Genomic DNA, 21,969 nt, shown 5'->3' with positions numbered 1-21,969 from the left:
CGCCCCCATTACTTTCCCTACTGCCGCCCCACCACCGTCACCACCACCACCACCTCCGCTATCACTAATTCACTACTCCGTCGTCGCCGCATTATGCAGACATAAATCTAGTATAAATAAATTTAGATATAACATTTAAATAATGTCATGTTCAAAAATGTTGTTGTCTAAAATAATTACACTAATTTGTCATGGTCCATTTATAATTTGTATATACATTAGTAGATGTACATAGCATGAGCCATGAGGAATGGTCACCACCCTCTCGTAAACCTTGTTTTATAATTTGTATATACAAATGACCCATGTGGTTGTTGAAATTATCATTTCGCACGTTGTGTTTTTTTTAATCACCACACACCCCTCTAGTTGCATTTTGTATCACTACCCACCCCTTCATTTAATTGTCGTCTATTTTTCTATCGTTAATGTCCTCACGTGCATTTATTTTGAGGGTATGTTTATCATTTTACTTTGAAAAACACCTCGTAGATATGACTTTACCTATAATCATCTTCATCCCAACAATGAACAAAGATTCATAATTCAAAAAAAAGTTTTACCCAACAAAAAAGGTAAAAACTAATCTATATATATATATATACACACACAAACACACTAGCACGGTACCTTTACAATGTCGCGATGTTCGTGGCGGCGACAATGTGGTGGTGGGGGACGACTGTTGGTGGTAGAGAATTAGAGATGACAACGAGTGGTGTAAGTAATGGATGTAAATGGTTAATAAGAGATATTTTAATAAATAAATGACTAATAGTGTAATATAATCATTAAGGGTACCTTAGACATTTCCGCTTATGTAATTTTCAACATGAGAACTATTCTTTTTATAAGAGAGTATATACCAGATAAAAAAAAAAACTCAAATTCATACTATCAAATGTATGAGTATATTTTTACCTTAACTCACTCCCCAAACATTACTAAAAGTTTAGATCAGTTAAATTAGCAAAATCTTTACAACAAAAAACAAGTTTCGTACACCAGAAACCCATATCACATCAAACAAAATTAATACAATCAATTAACATCAAACCCAAATCAAGAAATCACATAACATATTCTTTTTTTGAAAATTTCACTAACTAAAAAAAAAAATAATCGTTTATCTAAACTCATAAAAGGTTGAGGACACCGACCACCACCAATAGATACGGCCACTGTCGGCACCACCACCACTAGATCTAGATCTGGCCAATCCTCTGGATCGATCACTACATAATGAAAAATAGATGGATCGATTGAATATGTACCTTTCATTGGGTTTTGGTCGGAAAAACTCATTCTGCCAGTGTCCCATCACTATCGACCACCACCCGTAACCCTCCTAACTACCACATCTTCTTCTTTGTGGCCTTTATGACCTTTTCAAGTGGGAGTTAGATTTGAATAATATATATATATATATATATATAGGGTGGTTTTTCGGTGATAACACCTTTAAAATAAAAACACGGTAAGAACGCTTATAACATCATTGTGATGCATTAAAAGTCCATAAAACTAACATTGTGTATAACTAATTATCATTATTTAAGTGTTTAACAGTAAATTGATCCATCGAAATCGAGAAAAACACACTTTTTGTTGGATGGATCCATTTTGATGAATATGAATCCAATATAGATGCACAAAAAAAAAATTTCGATTTTGACGGATCAATACGTTGTTAACACTTAAATAATGATAATTAGTTATACACTGTATTAGTTTTATGGACTTTTGATGCATTAAAATATATAGGTAACACACCCGTAAGAACACTTTTAAAATAAGAACGGTGAGAACACTTAAAAACATCATTTTGATGCACTAAAAGTCCGTAAAACTAACATAGTGATTAACTAATTATCATTATATAATTGTTTAACAACACATTGATTCGTCAAAATTGAAAAAATCATGTTTTTTGTTGGATGCATCATTTTGATAAATATGCATCCAAGATGGATGCACAAAACAAAAAACATGATTTCTCGATTTTGACAGACCAATGTGTTGTTAAACACTTAAATAACGATAATTAGTTATACACTATGTTAGTTTTATGGACTTTTAATGCAACAAAATGTAGTTTTTAAGTGTTCTCATGTTATTCTTATTTTAAGGTTGTTCTTATTTAATTGTCCCAAAATATATATATATATATATACACACATTGCGCATCCAATGTATGAGGGGGAGATTGACCCCTACTCCAACAATCGAATTTCTATGCATTTAACATTTGATCTAAGCCCAAATGAGAAAAAGAACCCATCCCTAAAGAATGAAAAGAACCTAAAAAGAACCCCAGGTCCAACTCTAAAGCTCTTAAATTATCCTTATAAGAAACTACTTCTAACCCACTTTTAACACTATTCATCACTTCTAGACACACCAAGAACACCTCCTCCTTATAACCCCGACTTCTAACCCACTTCTTTTCCTATGATTCCCCTCTAGACACACCAAAAACACACTTCTAATATTAAAAGTAACCCTCTAGACGCGGGCTAGACGCAACCGATACTTATAGCGTCGTGAACGTCGGAAGCAACCAAGACGCGCCTATAAGGAAAGGCCTTATACATGTGAGTTGCAGGTGTAATAGTTACAGTGATATGTATATATTGATAACATATTTCAGGAAGACGACCCAATAATTTTATTTTATGTTGATATGTGTAGTTGAAGTGGTGAACTTGTGATTGATTGATAGGAAAGTGGACAACTAATACTTAACTTTTTTTATATATGATTCGATTTAGTCCCTAAAGTTTCAGACATTCGGTTATTTATAAAATAACTGCAAAGTGTTACATACGAGTATTAATTTTAAGCTTCTATAATTTAATATTATTACTTATTTTTATTATTAATGAAATATATTTTCAATTTAATATAATCTATTATTTTAACTTAATATAATGTATTGTTGATATTAATATAAATAATAATGTGACATCAATAAGCTAAAAATTTGATGTTGAGTTATGATAAAAGTAACTTAGTGTCATAAATCGGTATATTGCTAGCCTGATATTAATAAATTAAGTTTCAATGTGCTTAGTTAAAACTTGTCAATTATTAATCAAATATGTCTTTAATACACCAGTGTTATTGGCAGACTATTTTGTTCATGTTAACGGTTTAATTTGCTGCTAATTTGGGGTTGTTTGGTTGATATATCGGGGTTCTTTAGTTGTTTGTCATTTATAATTTTTTAGCCCGTACCGTTAAAGATTTCTGGATTCGCCACTGTATATATATATATATATATATTCAGGAATTGAAAGAAAAATATATGTATACAGATATAGAGAGAAAGAACAAGAAATAGAGATACACGAAAGAAAAGAAAAAACGAAATAAAAGGAGTAACTGTAGTAGGTTAGTGAACTTGATACTAAAAAAGATTTGTTATTGTTCATCATATGAAAGGAATAATAGCAGTAGTATATGTTCTTTCATGGCAATATGTTCTTGGTTCCATTCGATGATATGTTTTCGGTGGCAAAGTTTGAATATTCATTTTTTCAACTTGAGTTTTGGAGTTGAATATTCATTTTTTCAACTTGAGTTTTGGATTTTATTATTCCTTTTAATGTAATATTCTGGAATTTATTGTTGTATGGTTTTGTTATGAATGTTTATATGGGATAGAGATATATCGAAATACACTCATGTAATTGGATTTGAAAAGAAAATGAAGCAAGAGGAATTGGTGTCCTAGATATAAATGACAAATATAAACGGAAGTTAAATGGGGAAGATAAACAGAGGAGTGGGTAGTGATACAAAATGTAATTAGAGGGGTATGTGGGTGGTGAAAAAAATAAGCACAAGGGCGAAATGCTAATTTCGACAATCATATGGATCATATTAACTTTTATATCTATTTATCAATAAACTAAAATAAGATTGGGGCTTTCTCTAATCAATAGTGATGAGGGCAAGAGTGTAGTGCCACAACTTGGCAAATTGGCTAGTTTTTGCCCAATCAAACGTCGCCACGTGTCTTTGCCAAAAACTAGCAAAAAAGAATCAAACGTAGCCAAATTACATGGTGTAGTAGCCAAAAACTAGCCAAAATGTCAATGCGGGAAAAATTAAAGGTTGCCGGAAAAAAAAAGTGACCATTTTTAATAAAAAATGATACTTGAGCTCAGAATTTGGGGGTCGGGAATTTCGGAAGTCGAAGATGCCATGACTGCCAACCCGAAGGTTTACCCCGCCAAGATATGCCCCGGATCCATATCCCAATTCCATTCATTTAATACCCCTTTGGTGTCATTAACATAACAGGTGTCATTTCTAGTCTATCTCTTTCTATTTCTTTCATATATATATGGAAAGTTTCAAAATCATCATATAATAATCCAGAAATTGCAATAGAAAAGAAGCAAGTCGACCATTGAATCTATTAAATCGGGCCACTTCTTCCCCCTCCGCATGAAGACTTCCTTCATCCGAGTCCCATTTTTATGAACATTTTGTATCATCATCGCCCATCTAACGTAACACGGCAACCTAAATGTTCAACGATATCATTATCGGCATAAAACTACTTTTCCAGCTACCTATTGCTTTAATGGAACAAAATACGACAACACTACCAAAGAAAAATCTGGCAACGTTACCGCTAAGTTAACCTACCAAGCTAATCATAAATATGCAATTAACGGCAATGTAAATAAGATAAGTATACATATAATCAACAATAAGTAGCAGCAGTAAACCAGAAAACCCAAAAAAGGGCGCGTTGAAAAACCGTATAAACCGAAAACCCCAAAAGGAGTCACTAGAAAACCGAAGCAACACCACCAGAAACCCCCAAAAGGGCTCACCTGATCACATGAAGCAACGATTAAACTAGAAACCTCAAAAAATAGGTCACCGGAAAACCGATTAAAGCAGAAACCCCAACAAAGGGGTCGCCGGAAAATCGATTAAAAGTAGCCAAAGAGCCAATAAATGTGTCAACTACACCCTTGTCAAAGCTAAATATCTATTTGCCATAAAAAGTGAACGAATCTGGCCAACGACCACCGAAAACCCCTGATCTCACCGGCATAAGGGTATTGTATGTTAGGAATATCGACAAGTTTTTCCGGCATGGATTCCGACAATAAAAGCCAAGGAAATCATATGATTAACCCCAAAATCAAAAACCCCCAAAAATAAAATTAGGTTTCCATTGAAAGAAAGTTTTGGCACAAGAACAAAAAAAATGGTCACATAGCACGCTCCCAATGTTCACAAAGATAGACCAAATGTAGCTGATATATATAGCCGATCCAACTTGCCAATGCTTGCTGATACAAATGCTACAAGGTAACCAAAGAACAGATGCTAGGCGAACCAAATTGCCGATAAAATAAGTCGACTACACCCTTACACCTTAGATATCATATATTATTAAAGTTTTAACTAATATGCATATAATATGATATACACCTTAGATATCATATATTATTAAAGTTTTAACTAATATGCATATAATATGATATAAATTCCTAATATAATTAGAACTCTAATATGAAAAATCATATTATTTTTGTTGCTACCATAAAAATAGATTCCATCACCATTATTATTTTCCATAGTTTTTAATTTATAACTTAATTATGGTATAAATTTTATTTATAAGTTAGAAACATCAAGTTATAATACAATTATAACTCATGTATTAAAATAAATATTATACTTATTGTTACCATAAATATAGATTTATGTCATCATTATTTTTCCAGTAATAATTTTTAATTTATAACTTATATAAAATTTATTTATAAGTTAAAAACATATCTATATTTTTAATTTATAACTTAATATTACTTATATTTAATTGTTTATCCATCTATTAGTATAACGAAATGTCGTTAAAAAGTTATAAAACAATATTTTACATCATTTTGTTGAATCAATAGTAATATCAGATATTGATAAATACTTTTATAATACATGTTTGTTGCTATTAGGTTATTATTGAAACGATCAAATGAATGTGATTCACACTTTTATTTCTTTATAAAAAAGTCAATCATAAAATATATATAGTGAATACATACATTATACGGATATTAAGACTAGTATATACATATAATAAAGGAGAAGGATTGAGTTATTATGAAGAAAAAAATCAAGAACTATGAGAACTAATCATTTTCATTTGATAAATTAGATCAGGGTTAATAAGCAACAATAACATTATTGTAAGTATATTAATGCATCAATTTGAAAAGTGGTGACATATAAAATAGGTAACAAAAAATAATATGTCTAAAATGTCTAAAATCATTCAACAACCATAAGAACTAGAAGAACACATACCAAAAATACTCGCAATAAAATCAGTTATAACATATAATATTTAACTTATAAAAATGCTATTTACATCAATTACTTTTACGTTCAATAACATGCACTAGCTTCATATCGATTACCTTAACTTTAGTAAACTACCATACCTTGACGTAAATAAGCTACACCATCTATCCAAAAACTACTAAAATAACTAAACGATCTTTTTTTTTTCTTTTCTTGGTTTGATTTTGTTTTCCTTAATATTTTTGTTTCACTAAATAAGTAGATGTATTTGATGTGATAAACTCTTTAAAATATTTATTTTTATTTGATTTTTTTAAATCTTTTCACAAATTATATATATATATATATAGTTTTCTTATTTTGAGAATTATTTTTTTTTTAGGAACCATGAAAACTCTTAAAATATGTATTTATTCACATGTTTTTTTTTTCCATTCACATGTGAAATAATATAAAAATGTATGTTGTAAATGAAACTTTTTTAAGAAACCTTCAAAATAGCCTTTTGTGAACTTATGAATGAATTTGTTCACATTTTTTGTTCACATATGTTAAACGGCTATATATAAGGTTTTGAAAAAAAATTTCTTATACAACATATGTTTTTATGACGTTTCACATGTGAGTGATCAAAAAACATGTAATCCAAAATGAAATTTAGGAGTTCTTAAGGTTCTTACAAAAAGAATGAGTTCTTAAAATAAGGGTCATATGTATAATATGATAAAAAGGTAATTCTCTTGGATACACATATTAATATATATATATTAAAAACAAAGGTACGAAAATGCGTGTAAAAAATAGTAATGGGTCATTTTATTTATTTGGGCCCGTTTTTATTTTCTTAATGGGCTAACTTCATTTTATTTTGGACCCATCTTATATTCTTAATTTTGGGCTAATGCTTGCAAATAATAATAACGGGCATTTTATTTCTTTGGGCCCATTTTTTTTTAATGGGCCCACTTCATTTTCTTTTGGACTATCTTATATTTTTAATTTTGGGCTTGATAAATTATGTTTTGATCTTTTAAACTGTTTCCAATTTGTTTACAAAGATCACTTATTTTAATTACATATTATTATTTTTTAAGTTTGTAACATATTTAAGATTATCTCATCTTATTACAAGTGAACTATTACATAGTATATATACACATAACAGTGGGGTGTATGTTTTGAATATATACACCTAACTATCTCCGAAAAATTTGTTTGCAATACTTATTAGTTTCAATGTTATTTCGGTTGATGTTTTATTATTATGTATTATTTTGTTTCACTTTCTATTTTCAGTGATTAGGGAAATTATCTTTATTTATGTTTGTATTATTATTTTGTATTTTTTTTAAATATTCTACTTTCATACTTATTATATTTTAGAATTTATATAATATATTAATCTGTTATAAAATTATACTGTCAATTTTTTTTAACTTATAATTGCTTACTCATTAAAAAAAATCAATATTAACTCAGGTTTTGAGCAATATAATGTTTCTAAAAGCATGTAATAATTTTTTAAAATAGTACTGAACATAATAAATATAATGTCTCCCGGGGCAATGCCCGGATAACGTATCTCGTTATATATAATATGACAAAAAGGTAATTCTCTTAGACACACATATATTCTATATGATCAACTTTTAATCTGCTTTTGGTTTATGTTCAATTTTATATTTCAAACTTTAGAACGCGAATGTGGCTTGGGGTGAGATGTAAACCTGAAAACCAGAAGCTCAACTTCAACCCGGCTGAATCTGGTTTGACCCGACAGCCATACGACCCGGGCCTTGGTCCATCAAAATTGTAGTTTTTCAGGTTTGGGCATAATCGGGCAAAAACTCGAAAAAACCCGAATTGGACTGAAAATCCGAAAAGAGTATTTTAAACCACTTCGAGAGAGTTCATGGTTTCTTTTCTCTATTTACTTGTGAACTTTATCTTTTGAGTTTCGTCCATGCCTTTTGATTTGAGAACCATTCACATATAAATATTTATAGTTAATATATATTAGGTATAACTTGATACGTTCATATATGCATGTGTATGCATGTTTACATAGAGTATTTGAAAGTCCCACGTTTGCACAGATTAAGTTGAGTTACAACTAATGTAAACTTAATTAAGTAAACACAAACAAATAAAGTAAACACGTTTAACTATATGTATATATTAATTAAACAGTGAATACATGGTTGGTTTACAAAGAAGAAAAAGAAAAATACTTGTTAAGTTTTTGACACACAAAAACTTAGATGTTCTACAATAATAAGGAACACACAAAGTGACAATTGCAGAACTGCACCAACGAGAGTTGCGGCTAGGTCAAGTGATTCTTTAAATAGGCAGAGATGGGAATCGCATTGTCAACCATCTATTGGTGGATCTCTCAGATCTGCAGGGCTCTCTGTCTTCATCTTGTTTGTCTTCATTTTCCCGCTATTTTCTGACTTACAAAAAACTGGGCAATGAGTCATCGAACCTATTTTTAACTTGAAGATAATATTGATCGCTGAGAGATCGCTGACGAAGCTACTCGCTGAAGAAGAGACTTGCTGAGTCTCTTAGCAAATCCATAACTCAACAGTATTCACATGTGAATATCAAGTTATAATATAAAGATTCTCATTGTTCTCACATGAACTTTTTTATATATATAATATGTATATAATCTGTAAATGTAAGTTGTGAAAGAAAACAAACGGACAAATTTGTGGCGGTTGAGATGGGGTGGTGGTGTGAGAGGAGAACATATATATTACATCTTACATATTACATGTTAAGTATGGTATGAAATTTTAGGATTTTATGATTGGAAAAGCAGAACTATAGTGAGTTAATGGTGGATAAAAAATACCTAGTGGTCCCTAATTTTGGGCACAATAGCAATAGCATAACATACTACATCAACTACATCATTAACAAACATAATAGTTAATTAAAGCCATATAGCACGGGATGCTTATTAAACTGTCTAGTTAATTTTAAAACATATCATGATTCGTATATTTTCTATAAATTTTATTCATTTTAACAATTCTCCTAACACAACAAGACACTTTAGAGATAGAACGTGAGCTTAAAAATCCCTCAATCTTAAAATGCTTTTTCAATAAATCTACGTTTTTAACGAATACAAATACTATTTGACATATATGCTCGATTGATAATATGTGTAGAAAAACAGATAACACAAAGAAAAAAAAGTCTAACTAAAATACACGAGTATGAAATTAAGGAAAATGATTTATCTTCCTAAACATTAACCTAAAGATCCTCCTATGACTTTATGAATGTAACAAATAGATTTCATTTAATCTATTTCCAAATCTGTCACATTGAATTTTCACGTGTTATCGTTCAATAAACTAAAAGGATTTTTAGGCTAATAGTTAAATTAGAAAGATCATCCCCTAAAATTAATATTAAAACAACTTAATTGGAAACCTTAAATACAACTTTACACACAACCATGAAAACAATGTTAATATCAGTATTTTAATAAAGTGAGTAGTACTGCGCGCGCGAATACACCACACGACACGCAAAAACAAAGATAATAAGATTGAAAATGAAATATATAAAAAAACGTGCTTACGGTTGGGTCAATAATCGAACACATATACTTAGACCTAAAAACCATAAGATCGATCTCTATATAAGACCATAGATGAAGTTGGTTATGCTCATAACAATCTCCTATTCTGCTTCCTTCCCTTTTTTCTCATGAAATGGGTCTTTTGCTGACCATCATCGCAGCGATTGTAATTACACTCATTGTCATATTTCTAGTCATAAATTTCTGCCGTGGTTCGAACCTTCCACCAACTATATTCCCAAGCCTCCCAATTATTGGTCACCTCTATCTCTTTGTGTCAGGAGCCCTCCAAAAGAACTTAGCCAAACTAACCTCTAAATATGGTCCGATTCTTTTCCTTAAATTCGGGGTTCAAAATGTCCTCATAGTCGCCGACCCTAAAATTACCGAAGAATGCTTCAGCCACAACAACGACGTCTATTTCGCTAACCGCCCAAAGCTACAATTCGCCACGATTCTTGCATACAACTCCACTAACACAGCTTGGGCCCCTTACGGCCCGTACTGGCTCCACCTACGCGGGATCGAGAAAACCCAATTTTTTTCCTCTATGCGTTTAGAAGACCTTTATGACGTACGTGCGGATGAAGGAATGGCTATGATACGTAGTATTGTGCCTGACAGTTCTTCGCAGGTGGACTTAAGCTCGGTATTCGCTGACTATATTACGAATCTTATCATAATGTGGACAGCCGGGAAAAGGTTTGGCGGGGAAGATGCAGCGAAAGGGAAAGAGCTACAAGATATCGTGAAAACGACGTTTGAGCTCGGGGATACGAATTTAGGAGATTATTTGCCCTTCTTGAAATGGCTAGGATTCACTAAAAGTTTGGAGAAGAAGATGTGGGATTGTGTGAATGATAGAGATACCTTCTTCAATAATTTGCTTGCAGAATTCAGACAAGGGAAAGGGGTTCTAATTGACAAGGATAAGACCATGCTTGGAAACTTGTTAAAGCTACAATCAAAGGATCCCGACTACTGGCCTGATGAAATTCTCTCATCCGTGTTGTTGGTACGTACGTACATACTGTATATATAATTGTATATATATCTATACTACATTATAAAACGTTTAGCTCTTTACATTTTTTACAAGTAAGTTGTTGATAACCCAAAATGTTTATTTCTTTTTCACTATATATATATACTATATATATATATTATGATCTGTCTCTCTCACATGGGAGGATTTATTGGGTATATATATATGTTACTCCAAGCATATGTTTTGTGAAATAATATTATATAATACATATATATTGAACTGATTCATCAATCTTTATGATTATATATATGTAGAATATCATAGCAGATTGTATTGACAAATGTACCTCAACTATGTCATGGGCCCTTGCGTTACTGCTAAACAACCCAAGTGCTCTCAAGAAAGCACAAGAGGAGATCGACAGCGTTGTGGGGAGCGAACGTTTTCTTGAAGAATCGGACTTGAGTAATTTGCCTTACCTTGGTTGTGTTTTGAAGGAGACGATGCGATTGTACCCTGTAGTCCCAGTACTAGTACCTCACTATAGCTCGGAGGAAAGTGTAGTCCAAGGCTATACCATCCCAAAAGGAACTATGGTGATAGTCAATCAATGGGGGATACAACATGATTCTAACTTGTGGCCTGACCCTGAAAGTTTTAAACCCGAAAGGTTTGAATCGGAAATCACACCCAAGCTGAAGTTCATGCCATATAGTTCAGGATTAAGGATGTGTGCAGGAAGTGCATTGGCTACCCCCTCGGTTGGGCTGGCGATAGCCTTGGTTTTACAATGCTTCAATTGGGAAAGGATTAGTGACGAATTGGTTGATATGACTGAAGGTTCTGGCCTTGTATTGATTAAAGAAAAGCCTTTGGTAGCCAAGTGTACACCACGTCCGATCATGGAGAACTTATCTCAGGCTTGATCAATCCCGTACGTTAAGTAATGAAATAAAACCAGAGATCCAGCAGATCTGGTTTGTCATAATATGTATATCATAAATAAGGGGAACTACGTACCTTCATGCATGTTGTTTTTTATTAATTAATTACGTTTTAAATATGTGTGTTAATTGCTTTTTATTAATTAAATACCTTTATGTCTTGGTCATTCAATAATGTAACTGGACCACGGCGATTATTGATAGCAGAATAACATCAAACATCAAATTATATAATTAACACCGTGAAGTTGAAAACTCGAATATCATTATAAAATTGAATGATGTTATGTTACCCTGACCCTCTCATACAGACATGTACTGTAAATATAAATATTCACCTGTTATGTTACCTTTTCGATCGGCTACACAAATTGAAAAAAACAGATGAGTACTATATGTATATGTGACACTTCCATATGGATTGCAAATGTAAATATAAGCATGATATATTTTACCCTTTCATACAAATTACAAACACAACTAGCCAACGATCTTACCCTTTCATATTCGGATTGCAAAAGAAAATACTCTATATATGAGCCTAAAAGGTTACCTTTCCATGATGACCGAAAGGAAATTTAGCCTTCTATGTTACCTTTACATACAGATTGCAAAATAAATAAATATATAAATAGCCAATTTTTGTTACCTCTACACGGGTATTGACAAAAAACAAAAATGAGTATTAGGTATGTAGGAATTGAAAGACGTCAGTTTTGGGCCAGGTTTAGGTTATCCTAAACCCGGATCCGATTATAGACCTGTTACCAAAACTACTACCTAACTCGGCAGGTCCTTAGATACTAGTAAAACCCATCGGGTTTACCTGAAGGGATCGGTGATCGGGTATTCCGATTGATTTAAACGATATATATAAACACATTCAAATATCTACTCCCACACACTATATTATATTCATAATAGTAAACATATAGTGATATCTCACAACATTTTGTTAACCATCCACAACATATGTATGTATTTTTACTATACATTGTACAATTATGTAAAACCATGATTGTTGTATATAGCTAACTTGTGTTGTGGAAATATCACTTCCTTTAAAAAAAATAAGTCACTTTTACAAGTTTTTAGCAAAGATGGGTTACTTCTAATTTTTATTATGGTTTCATGTCTAACAAAAAGTTTAACACGGTCCCACTCACAATATTAAATATTTCACTTATAACCTTTTATTTACATGTAATTGTATATGTATAGGTATAATACCATATAAAAGTTGTAAACTCATATTAAAATATTAAGTTAAATGGGATGCGTAAATTAACAAAACTATCCTTAATGATTTAAATCACTACAAATTCTTAATATTATATTACACAATCAGTCTCTTATATTATAAAATATATATACCTTTTTAAATCAAATACTTTTACATCATTTACATACTCATACAACATTAAATTTGACATACGTTGGCGTGATTTGGTTTGAGCAACGGATCCTGACGTGATACATAGTCACTATACCATCATCATCATCTGGCACTAATTAGTAACAAAAATGTATGACTTCATCATGTACCTGATCATTAATGTTTGATTGAAAGTAATATTTATGTAGAAGTACTGTTAAGCTAATAATATTATATCCCGTTTTAAAATAAAAATACAATCACCCAATTAAAAAAGGAATACATGTTTCAAAATGAACGTCAAGTAAATTAAATTACATTCACTCTTATAGTCTTATGACTTAAACTCGTGGTGATAATATTCAAATGTCTCTAGCTAGCTAGCTAGCTAGATTAATAATAAATCTATTATTTCTCCTAGCTTTTAAAATAAATGATTGCAAATATTATTCTGATAGTACCAAATTCAATGTATTAACTACTGTTTAAGACTAATACATAAAATTTCTTTTGTATAAATTAGATTAAATTTATACAGTAGTAGATTCACGTTAAATAAATTCTAAAGTAAATTATTTTGTAAAACTAAAAAAAAATGGGATGTATAGTAAATGGATAATCTATCATACTAATGACGCCCTTGTTATATTTTTGTCAGAAACAACCCATATTTGCAAAATAAATTGAAAGTAACACACTTTTGAGGATTTAGAATTTCGACTCAGTTTTGCAAAAACCTCGTAGGTAATCAGCCTCAAGTCCGTACTCGGGTAAGTGGGTGGGTTTGAGTACTTAATATCAAACTAGCTCGGATCCGTTAACTTTATTTTATTGTATTGGCCGGTGACCTGAAACCCCAACCTAAAAACTTGATTAAACAAAGTGATATTGAAACTCATTATATCGCGTTTCGGTTCTCTCGTCGGGTTTAATTTTTATTTTTCATCTCTATTGTTATGTACCCTTTCTACGTCTTGGATTGCTTTACGGGCTTACATGGACACAAAACAAAAACAAAACCATCAAAAATATAATTCTATTACTACATAATCAAAGAATTCTCGAATTTAAACATACGTTCGGAGACCTTGTTCACTTCTTGTCCGAACAAACTTAGTACACTTGTTGTCTATATCAAAAATATCAAAAAGTATATCAGAATCAATAACAATAAATCATTAAAACAAATAAATATATATTAGCTACATCATATATAATAGTTTCTTGCTTTAATTACTTTTCAAATATATATAGGTCACTACAAATCATATTGCATTTGTTCACACTTTTAGGTGAGTGTGAACAAATTAAAAATTTTGTCACGCTTTTTAGTGTGTAGAAATATATTGAATTAAAAGTGTATGGAAATTTCTTCACACTAAAAAGTGTGTAGAAATAAAAGTTCACACTTTTTAGTGTGAACTTTCATAATTATTTTGTCACACTCCATTTGTTCACACTTTTTAGTGTGAACTTTCATAATTATTTTGTCACACTCCATTTGTCCACGATAACTAAAAAAGTTATCGTGAACAAATGAGGTGTGACAAAATAACTATGAAAGTTCACACTAAAAAGTGTGAACTTTTATTTATACATATTTTTTAGTGTGGAAAAATTTTCATATACTTTTAATTCAATATACTTCTACACACTAAAAAGCGTGGCAAAATTTTTAATTTGTTCACACTCACCTAAAAGTGTGAACAAATGCAATATTGTTTGTAGTGGGTGTACGTGTGTAACACCAATAAATCTTTTACACTATTTTATTAAAATTGAAAGTAGCATCCATATAACTCTGTAAAAGTTAAACCCCGCTAAGCAGTAGTAGTAGTTGTGCATGTGGTAAAATTGTTTGTAACATGGGCAAGATGTTATTTCAACTTGTAGATCAATATACGTTCACAAAAATTAATCCATAACAAACTCCAGCCCGCCTGCTATTGATCTTCGAAATTAAGTTGACGCAACTTTAAAATCAAATTCTAGGCAATTATTATTGTCCAGAAATAATATAGTATTATCACTCAAAGTTTTGATGTAAATTATTCAGACCACAATTGTTATACGAGTATATCCAAACAATAATTTAGAAGCTAGAAAAAGAATTAAACTTATGGTATCATCAGACACTACCAATTTTTGTTGCAAGTCAATATATGATTTCCCATGTTTAGCCATTACATCACTAAGGCGGAGATTTCATCATCATAATAACAAGATTTATTGGCACCGAAAATAAGTAAATAACCACTAAAACGACAGTACGTAATTAGTAGCCTCAAGCTCAAATTATAGTCATTAGTAGTTCATATATATATATATATATATATATATGGGACAATCAAATAAGAACAGTTTTAAAATAAGAACGGTGAGAATACTTTAAAAACATCATTTTGATGCATTAAAAGTCTATAAAACTGACATAGTGCATAACTAATTATCATTATTTAAGTGTTTAACAACACATTGATTCATCAAAATCGAAAAAATCATGTTTTTTGTTGGATGCATCATTTTGATGATTATGCATCCAAGATAGATGTACAAAACAAAAAACATGATTTTCTTGATTTGTACAGGCCAATGTGTTGTTATACAATTAAATAATGATAATTAGTGAAGCACTATGTTAGTTTTATGGACTTTTAATGCATCAAAATGATTTTTTTAAATGTTCTTACCGTTCTTATTTTGAGACTGTTCTTACTGGAGTGTTACCATATATATATATATATATATATATGTTCCGTGTGCTTTGCATGCGGCAAGAAATTCTACCACGTTACCTTCATATTCATATGCAACTATATATATGTATAGTCAGAAAGTTAAAATCGTAGTACAAATTATACTTGTGAAAGAAAGCAAACAAATGGACAAATTTGTGGCGGTTGAGATGGGGGGTGGTGGTGTGTGAGAGGAGTAATACTATACAGAGAGTTAATGGTGGATAAAAATTCCTGGTGGTTCCCAATTTTGGTCTTTTTGTATAGATATGATATTGTAAAAATCTAAACATATTCGTATGAGAATTTTGGATTTATAAATTTAACATAACAAAACTATATCAATGACAAACATAATAGTTGAAACCCTCTACGTAGCGTGAGCTGGCCGGGTTAAAAAACCCTCTAGTTAGTTTTAAAACCTAATCATAATTCGTATGTTTTCTAGCTAGCTACAATTATTATTCAATTTAATAACTCTCCTAACACAAGAAGACAACGTGAGCTAAAAAATTTCTTAATCTTAAAAGGCTAGGTCTAAACTCTAGACCTTAGCGTATAACATTAAATAATGAATATTAAAACAATTTAAATAGACACCTCAAAATTAAATACAACTTTACACACAAACTTGAAAACAACGTTAAATACAGTACTCGTATTTTAATAGAGTGAGTAGTACTGCATCATACACCACATTACCACACAAACACATACAGACAAAGATAATGATGTTGAAATAATATAAGTAAAAAAAACGTGCGTACAGTGTGGGCAATGAACAAAAATACTTGTACTAACTACGCACCATTAAACCTCTATATAATAAGACCAAAGATGAAGTTAGTTATGCTCATAACAATCTCCTATTCTGCTTTCTTTCCTTTTTTTTCTCATGAAATGGGTCTTTTGCTGACCATCATCGCAGCAATTGTAATTACACTTATTGTCATATTCCTAGTCATAAATTTCTGCCGTGGCTCGAACCTTCCACCAACTATATTCCCAAGCCTCCCAATTATTGGTCACCTCTATCTCTTTGTGTCAGGAGCCCTCCAAAAGAACTTAGCCAAACTAACCTCTAAATATGGTCCGATTCTTTTCCTTAAATTCGGGGTTCAAAATGTCCTCATAGTCGCCGACCCTAAAATTACCGAAGAATGCTTCACCAAGGACAACGACGTCAGTTTCGCTAACCGTCCAAAGCTACAATTCGCCACGATTCTTGCATACAACTCCACTAACACAGCTTGGGCCCCTTACGGCCCATACTGGCTCCACCTACGAGGGATCGAGAAAACCCAATTTTTTTCCTCTACGCGTTTACAAGACTTATATGACGTACGGGCGGATGAAGGAATGGCTATGATACGTAGTATTGTGCCAGACAGCTCTTCGCAGGTGGACTTAAGCTCGGTATTCGCTGACTATATTACGAATCTTATCATAATGTGGACAGCCGGGAAAAGGTTTGGCGGGGAAGATGCAGCGAAAGGGAAAGAGCTACAAGATATCGTGAAAACGACGTTTGAGCTTGGGGATACGAATTTGGGAGATTATTTGCCCTTCTTGAAATGGCTAGGATTTACTAAAAGTTTGGAGCAGAGGATGTGGGATTGTGTGAATGATAGAGATACCTTCTTCAATAATTTGCTTGCAGAATTCAGACAAGGGAAAGGGGTTCTAATTGACAAGGATAAGACCATGCTTGGAAACTTGTTAAAGCTACAAGACAAGGATCCCGACTACTGGCCTGATGAAATTCTCTCATCCGTGTTGTTGGTACGTATGTACATACTGTATATATAATTGTATCTATATCTATACTACATTATAAAGCGTTTAGCTCTAGCTTTATATTTTTTACAAGTAAGTTGTTGATAACCCAAAATGTTTATTTCTTTTTATTCACTATATATATACTATATATATATATATATAGGGTTTACTATCCGTACTGCAGTACAGATCATGAGAATTGTCTCTCTCACATAAGAGGATTTATTGGGTGCATCTTATAAAATTCAAGGGGCTGGGGTATAAATTTATGTTAAAAATCTACAGTGCAGATAATTATCTATATATGTTACTCCAAGCATATGTTTTGTGAAATAATATTATATAATACATATACATTGAACTGATTCATCAATCTTTATGATTATATATATGTAGAATATCATAGCAGATTGTATTGACAAATGTACCTCAACTATGTCATGGGCCCTTGCGTTACTGCTAAACAACCCAAGTGCTCTCAAGAAAGCACAAGAGGAGATCGACAGCGTTGTGGGGAGCGAACGTTTTCTTGAAGAATCGGACTTGAGTAATTTGCCTTACCTTGGTTGTGTTTTGAAGGAGACGATGCGATTGTACCCTGTAGTCCCAGTACTAGTACCTCACTATAGCTCGGAGGAAAGTGTAGTCCAAGGCTATACCATCCCAAAAGGAACTATGGTGATAGTCAATCAATGGGGGATACAACATGATTCTAACTTGTGGCCTGACCCTGAAAGTTTTAAACCCGAAAGGTTTGAATCAGAAATCACACCCAAGCTGAAGTTCATGCCATATAGTTCAGGATTAAGGATGTGTGCAGGAAGTGCATTGGCTACCCCCTCGGTTGGGCTGGCGATAGCCTTGGTTTTACAATGCTTCAATTGGGAAAGGATTAGTGACGAATTGGTTGATATGACTGAAGGTTCTGGCCTTGTATTGATTAAAGAAAAGCCTTTGGTAGCCAAGTGTACACCACGTCCGATCATGGAGAACTTATCTCATGCTTGATTAAGCCCGTACGTCATATATATGACTTTAATTATGGGCTTTAATGAAATAAAACCAGAGATCCAGCAGCTCTGGTAGTTTGTCATAATATGTATATCATAAATAAGGGAAACTACGTACCTTCATGCATGTTGTTTTTTTTTTATAAAATTTTTATCTATTAACGTTTTGATTATAAGTTTGTTAATTATCAATTATACACAAGAGGTTTACTCTTGTGTATTACGTACTGTATATTTTGATCGTTGGGCCAATTGAGTTCCAAATAAATGTTAAGTGTATCGTATGATTATTAAATTAAGCTCGTGGTCGGCCTTATTGCATTATCCGAACATCACATGTTATTTACGTCCTTTAGTATAAAGTTCGAAACTTCTCCAAACACCTTCATGCGTGTCTTGGTCATATTCAATAATGTAACTGGACCCACGTCGATGATTGTTGATAGCGGAATAACATCAAACATCAAATTATAAAATTAGGACATGTGAAGTTGGAAAAACTCGAATATCATCGTTAGATTGAGTGATGTTACCATGCTAAGTTACCCTCTCATGCAGACTATAAATACAAATATTCACCTGCTATGTGTAATGTGTTACCTCTCCACGCAAATTGAAAAGTTGACCTACCCTATGGATTGCAAATGTTAGGTGCAGTTTGGTTTACAGAATATTTTTGAAGAAATTGGAATTTATTAAAGGAATTAAAATTTGATGGAATTTGAAGTTTTAAAATATATGTTGTGTTTGGTTGACAGAATGTGATGAAATCTTATTAAAAAATTTAGACAATAAATCATGCTAAATTACAAAGTTACCCTTTTAATATTACACCTCATCAATCATATATATAATTTATATATGAGTATTATTATCACAAACCAATAATTCATACCACTGGAAAGTTGTGTCTTTGACTTTCACGTTTTCCTCTACATTGTACTTTCTCAGAACCATAACCACAAACTCCATTTATATTTCAAAGACATCTAATCTTAACAAATAAAACCATGTCATTTAATTAAATAGAAAAAGGTGAAAGAAGAAAAACATACTACAACTGCGGTGGATCATGTGGGACTGTGGTCCACAGAGATAGTGATCGATGGCCGGTTTTATGGTGGTCCAACGATGGTGGTCAGTGGCTATGGTGGTGGTCAATGGTCATGGCGGTCCAAGGGTCAATGTCCCATGGCAGTACATCAGAGATGGGTCAATATCCGGTTTTAGTGGTGGTCTAACGATGATGATCAGCAACCATGGCGGTGGTTGCTGATGATGGTTGTCCGTGATTGGTTGCGGTGGTTCAACAGAGATGTGACCAAGAAGACATAGGTCTATATTCTTTCTTAATTTGTAAGGGTTTTTATGTTAAATTGTTTAAATTCCAATGGAATTTAAGATTTTCCTATGAGTTTTGTGAATTCTTTGTTTTATGGAATTTGATGGATAGTTTTGAATTCCAATTCCATTATTTTTCCAATCAAACAAGCTCTTGAAATGGAATTCAACATTCCAATTCCAAGAAATTTATTAGAAATTCATGAACCAAAACACCCCAAGGTGAGAAAATAGTTTAGATACCTAAATATTCATAAACATTTATTATTCTTGGCTTTTAGCAAAAAAAAGTTTTTAAATTTCACCAAATACTAACAAATTAAATCACAATGAAAAAACGTAAAATCACAATCAGATTCGTAAAATCCTAAAAAAAGCAAAATTCGCAATTAGATATCATAAAATCGCAACCATAAAGCCAAAATTGCAAACAGAATTTGACAAAATCGCAACGAAATTCCAGAAAATCACAACAAGATTTAAATGAAAATCATAACAAGATAGTAAATCAAATTCTAGACAATTATTGTGCACCTAGGAATAAAATGGTATTATCACTCATACATTTTGTTTTTGAAAGGTGAATTTTGCTTGAAACTTTGTGCCGTGATTCGACAAGGGAAGGTCTAGGATACGTTGTTTTAACGAAATCCGCGCTAGAAAGCTCTCTCGAAATAGATTGAAGACACAACAACTAATAAGGGCAAACTCTACCCCCTCAGACTTAAACAACTTAGGTATACCCAAGTCTTGTCCTTATAGAAATACTTTCAATATTTCAAAATTGGCCTAAGTGATAATTGAACTTGAGATCTGAAGGTCACCAAGGGAATTCCCAACCACTAGACCAATAAACATCTAATGCAAATATATATCTTAGACCATAACTATTATATATGTCCTCTGTAGGTTTTGGTTTTGAGCCCCAATACCTCAACGGTGTGTGGGGGAGGTTAAGTTATAGGCAAACCTTACCTCTACCTAAATAGAGAGACTGCTTCCATGTTCTGCCTAAATGGTAGAAAAGAGCATCCAATCTTTGCATGAGATGAGGTTCGAACCCATAACCTCTGTCTCAAGAGGCCAGAATGTTTACCACTGCTCCATGATGCTTAAGTATTATATATGTCCTATCAATTCTAATTAGATATTCATATTCGCTAATATATATATATATATATATATATAGGGTGACAATCAAATGAGAACGAAATTAAAATGAAAACAAACGAGAACACTTAAAAACTACATTTTGATGCATTAAAAGTCCATAAAACCGACATAGTGCATAACTAATTATCATTATTTAAGTGTTTAACAACACATTGATCCGTCAAAATCGAAAAAATCACGTTTTTTGTTGGATGCATCATATTGATGAATATGCATCCAAGATGGATGCACAAAAAAACGTGATTTTTTCGATTTTGACGGATCAATGTGTTGTTAAACACTTAAATAATGATAATTAGTTAAACACTATGTTAGTTTTATGGACTTTTAATGCATCAAAATGATGTTTTTAAGTGTTCTCACCGTTCTTATGTTAAAAGTGTTCTCACCGGAGTGTTACCCTATATATATATATATATATATTGTTATATTAAATTAATTTTGCTGCTAAAGATATATCTATAGGCAAAAGATGTTGTTGTTATCTTATATATTAAAGTCCACTAGTCCATCAATATCTTATGAATTATATTATTGTTTTATTATTATACCATACATAATAATCCCATCTTATATTTTTTGACGTTAATATATGCAGATAGTCGTAAAGAGTAAATACGCAAACTGGAAGTGTTCATTGTTCAAACATATATATTGATTTATATACTTTGATTAATTTTTTTATGT

General features: G+C 31.9%; 2 protein-coding genes across 2 annotated transcripts; both read left to right on the top strand.

Annotated features, from left to right (window-relative positions):
• The first annotated feature begins 10,033 nt into the window (after positions 1-10,033).
• Positions 10,034-11,988, top strand: LOC122589775 (cytochrome P450 81Q32-like). Its single transcript, XM_043762098.1, has 2 exons — positions 10,034-10,952; positions 11,240-11,988. Exons 1-2 carry the CDS (start codon positions 10,071-10,073, stop codon positions 11,849-11,851), a joined length of 1,494 nt encoding a protein of 497 aa, XP_043618033.1. The 5' UTR covers positions 10,034-10,070; the 3' UTR covers positions 11,852-11,988.
• A 4,850-nt stretch (positions 11,989-16,838) lies between these two features.
• LOC122589774 (cytochrome P450 81Q32-like) lies at positions 16,839-18,944 on the top strand. Its single transcript, XM_043762097.1, has 2 exons — positions 16,839-17,761; positions 18,155-18,944. The coding sequence occupies exons 1-2, from the start codon at positions 16,880-16,882 to the stop codon at positions 18,764-18,766; spliced, it is 1,494 nt and encodes a 497-aa protein (XP_043618032.1). The 5' UTR covers positions 16,839-16,879; the 3' UTR covers positions 18,767-18,944.
• Positions 18,945-21,969: the final 3,025 nt, after the last annotated feature.

This window comes from Erigeron canadensis, chromosome 2 (assembly GCF_010389155.1).
Source record: "Erigeron canadensis isolate Cc75 chromosome 2, C_canadensis_v1, whole genome shotgun sequence".
Classification (NCBI taxonomy): Eukaryota; Viridiplantae; Streptophyta; class Magnoliopsida; order Asterales; family Asteraceae; genus Erigeron; species Erigeron canadensis.
The sequence above is the reverse complement of the archived record's forward strand: the minus strand, read 5'-3'. Positions and strand labels throughout refer to the sequence as shown.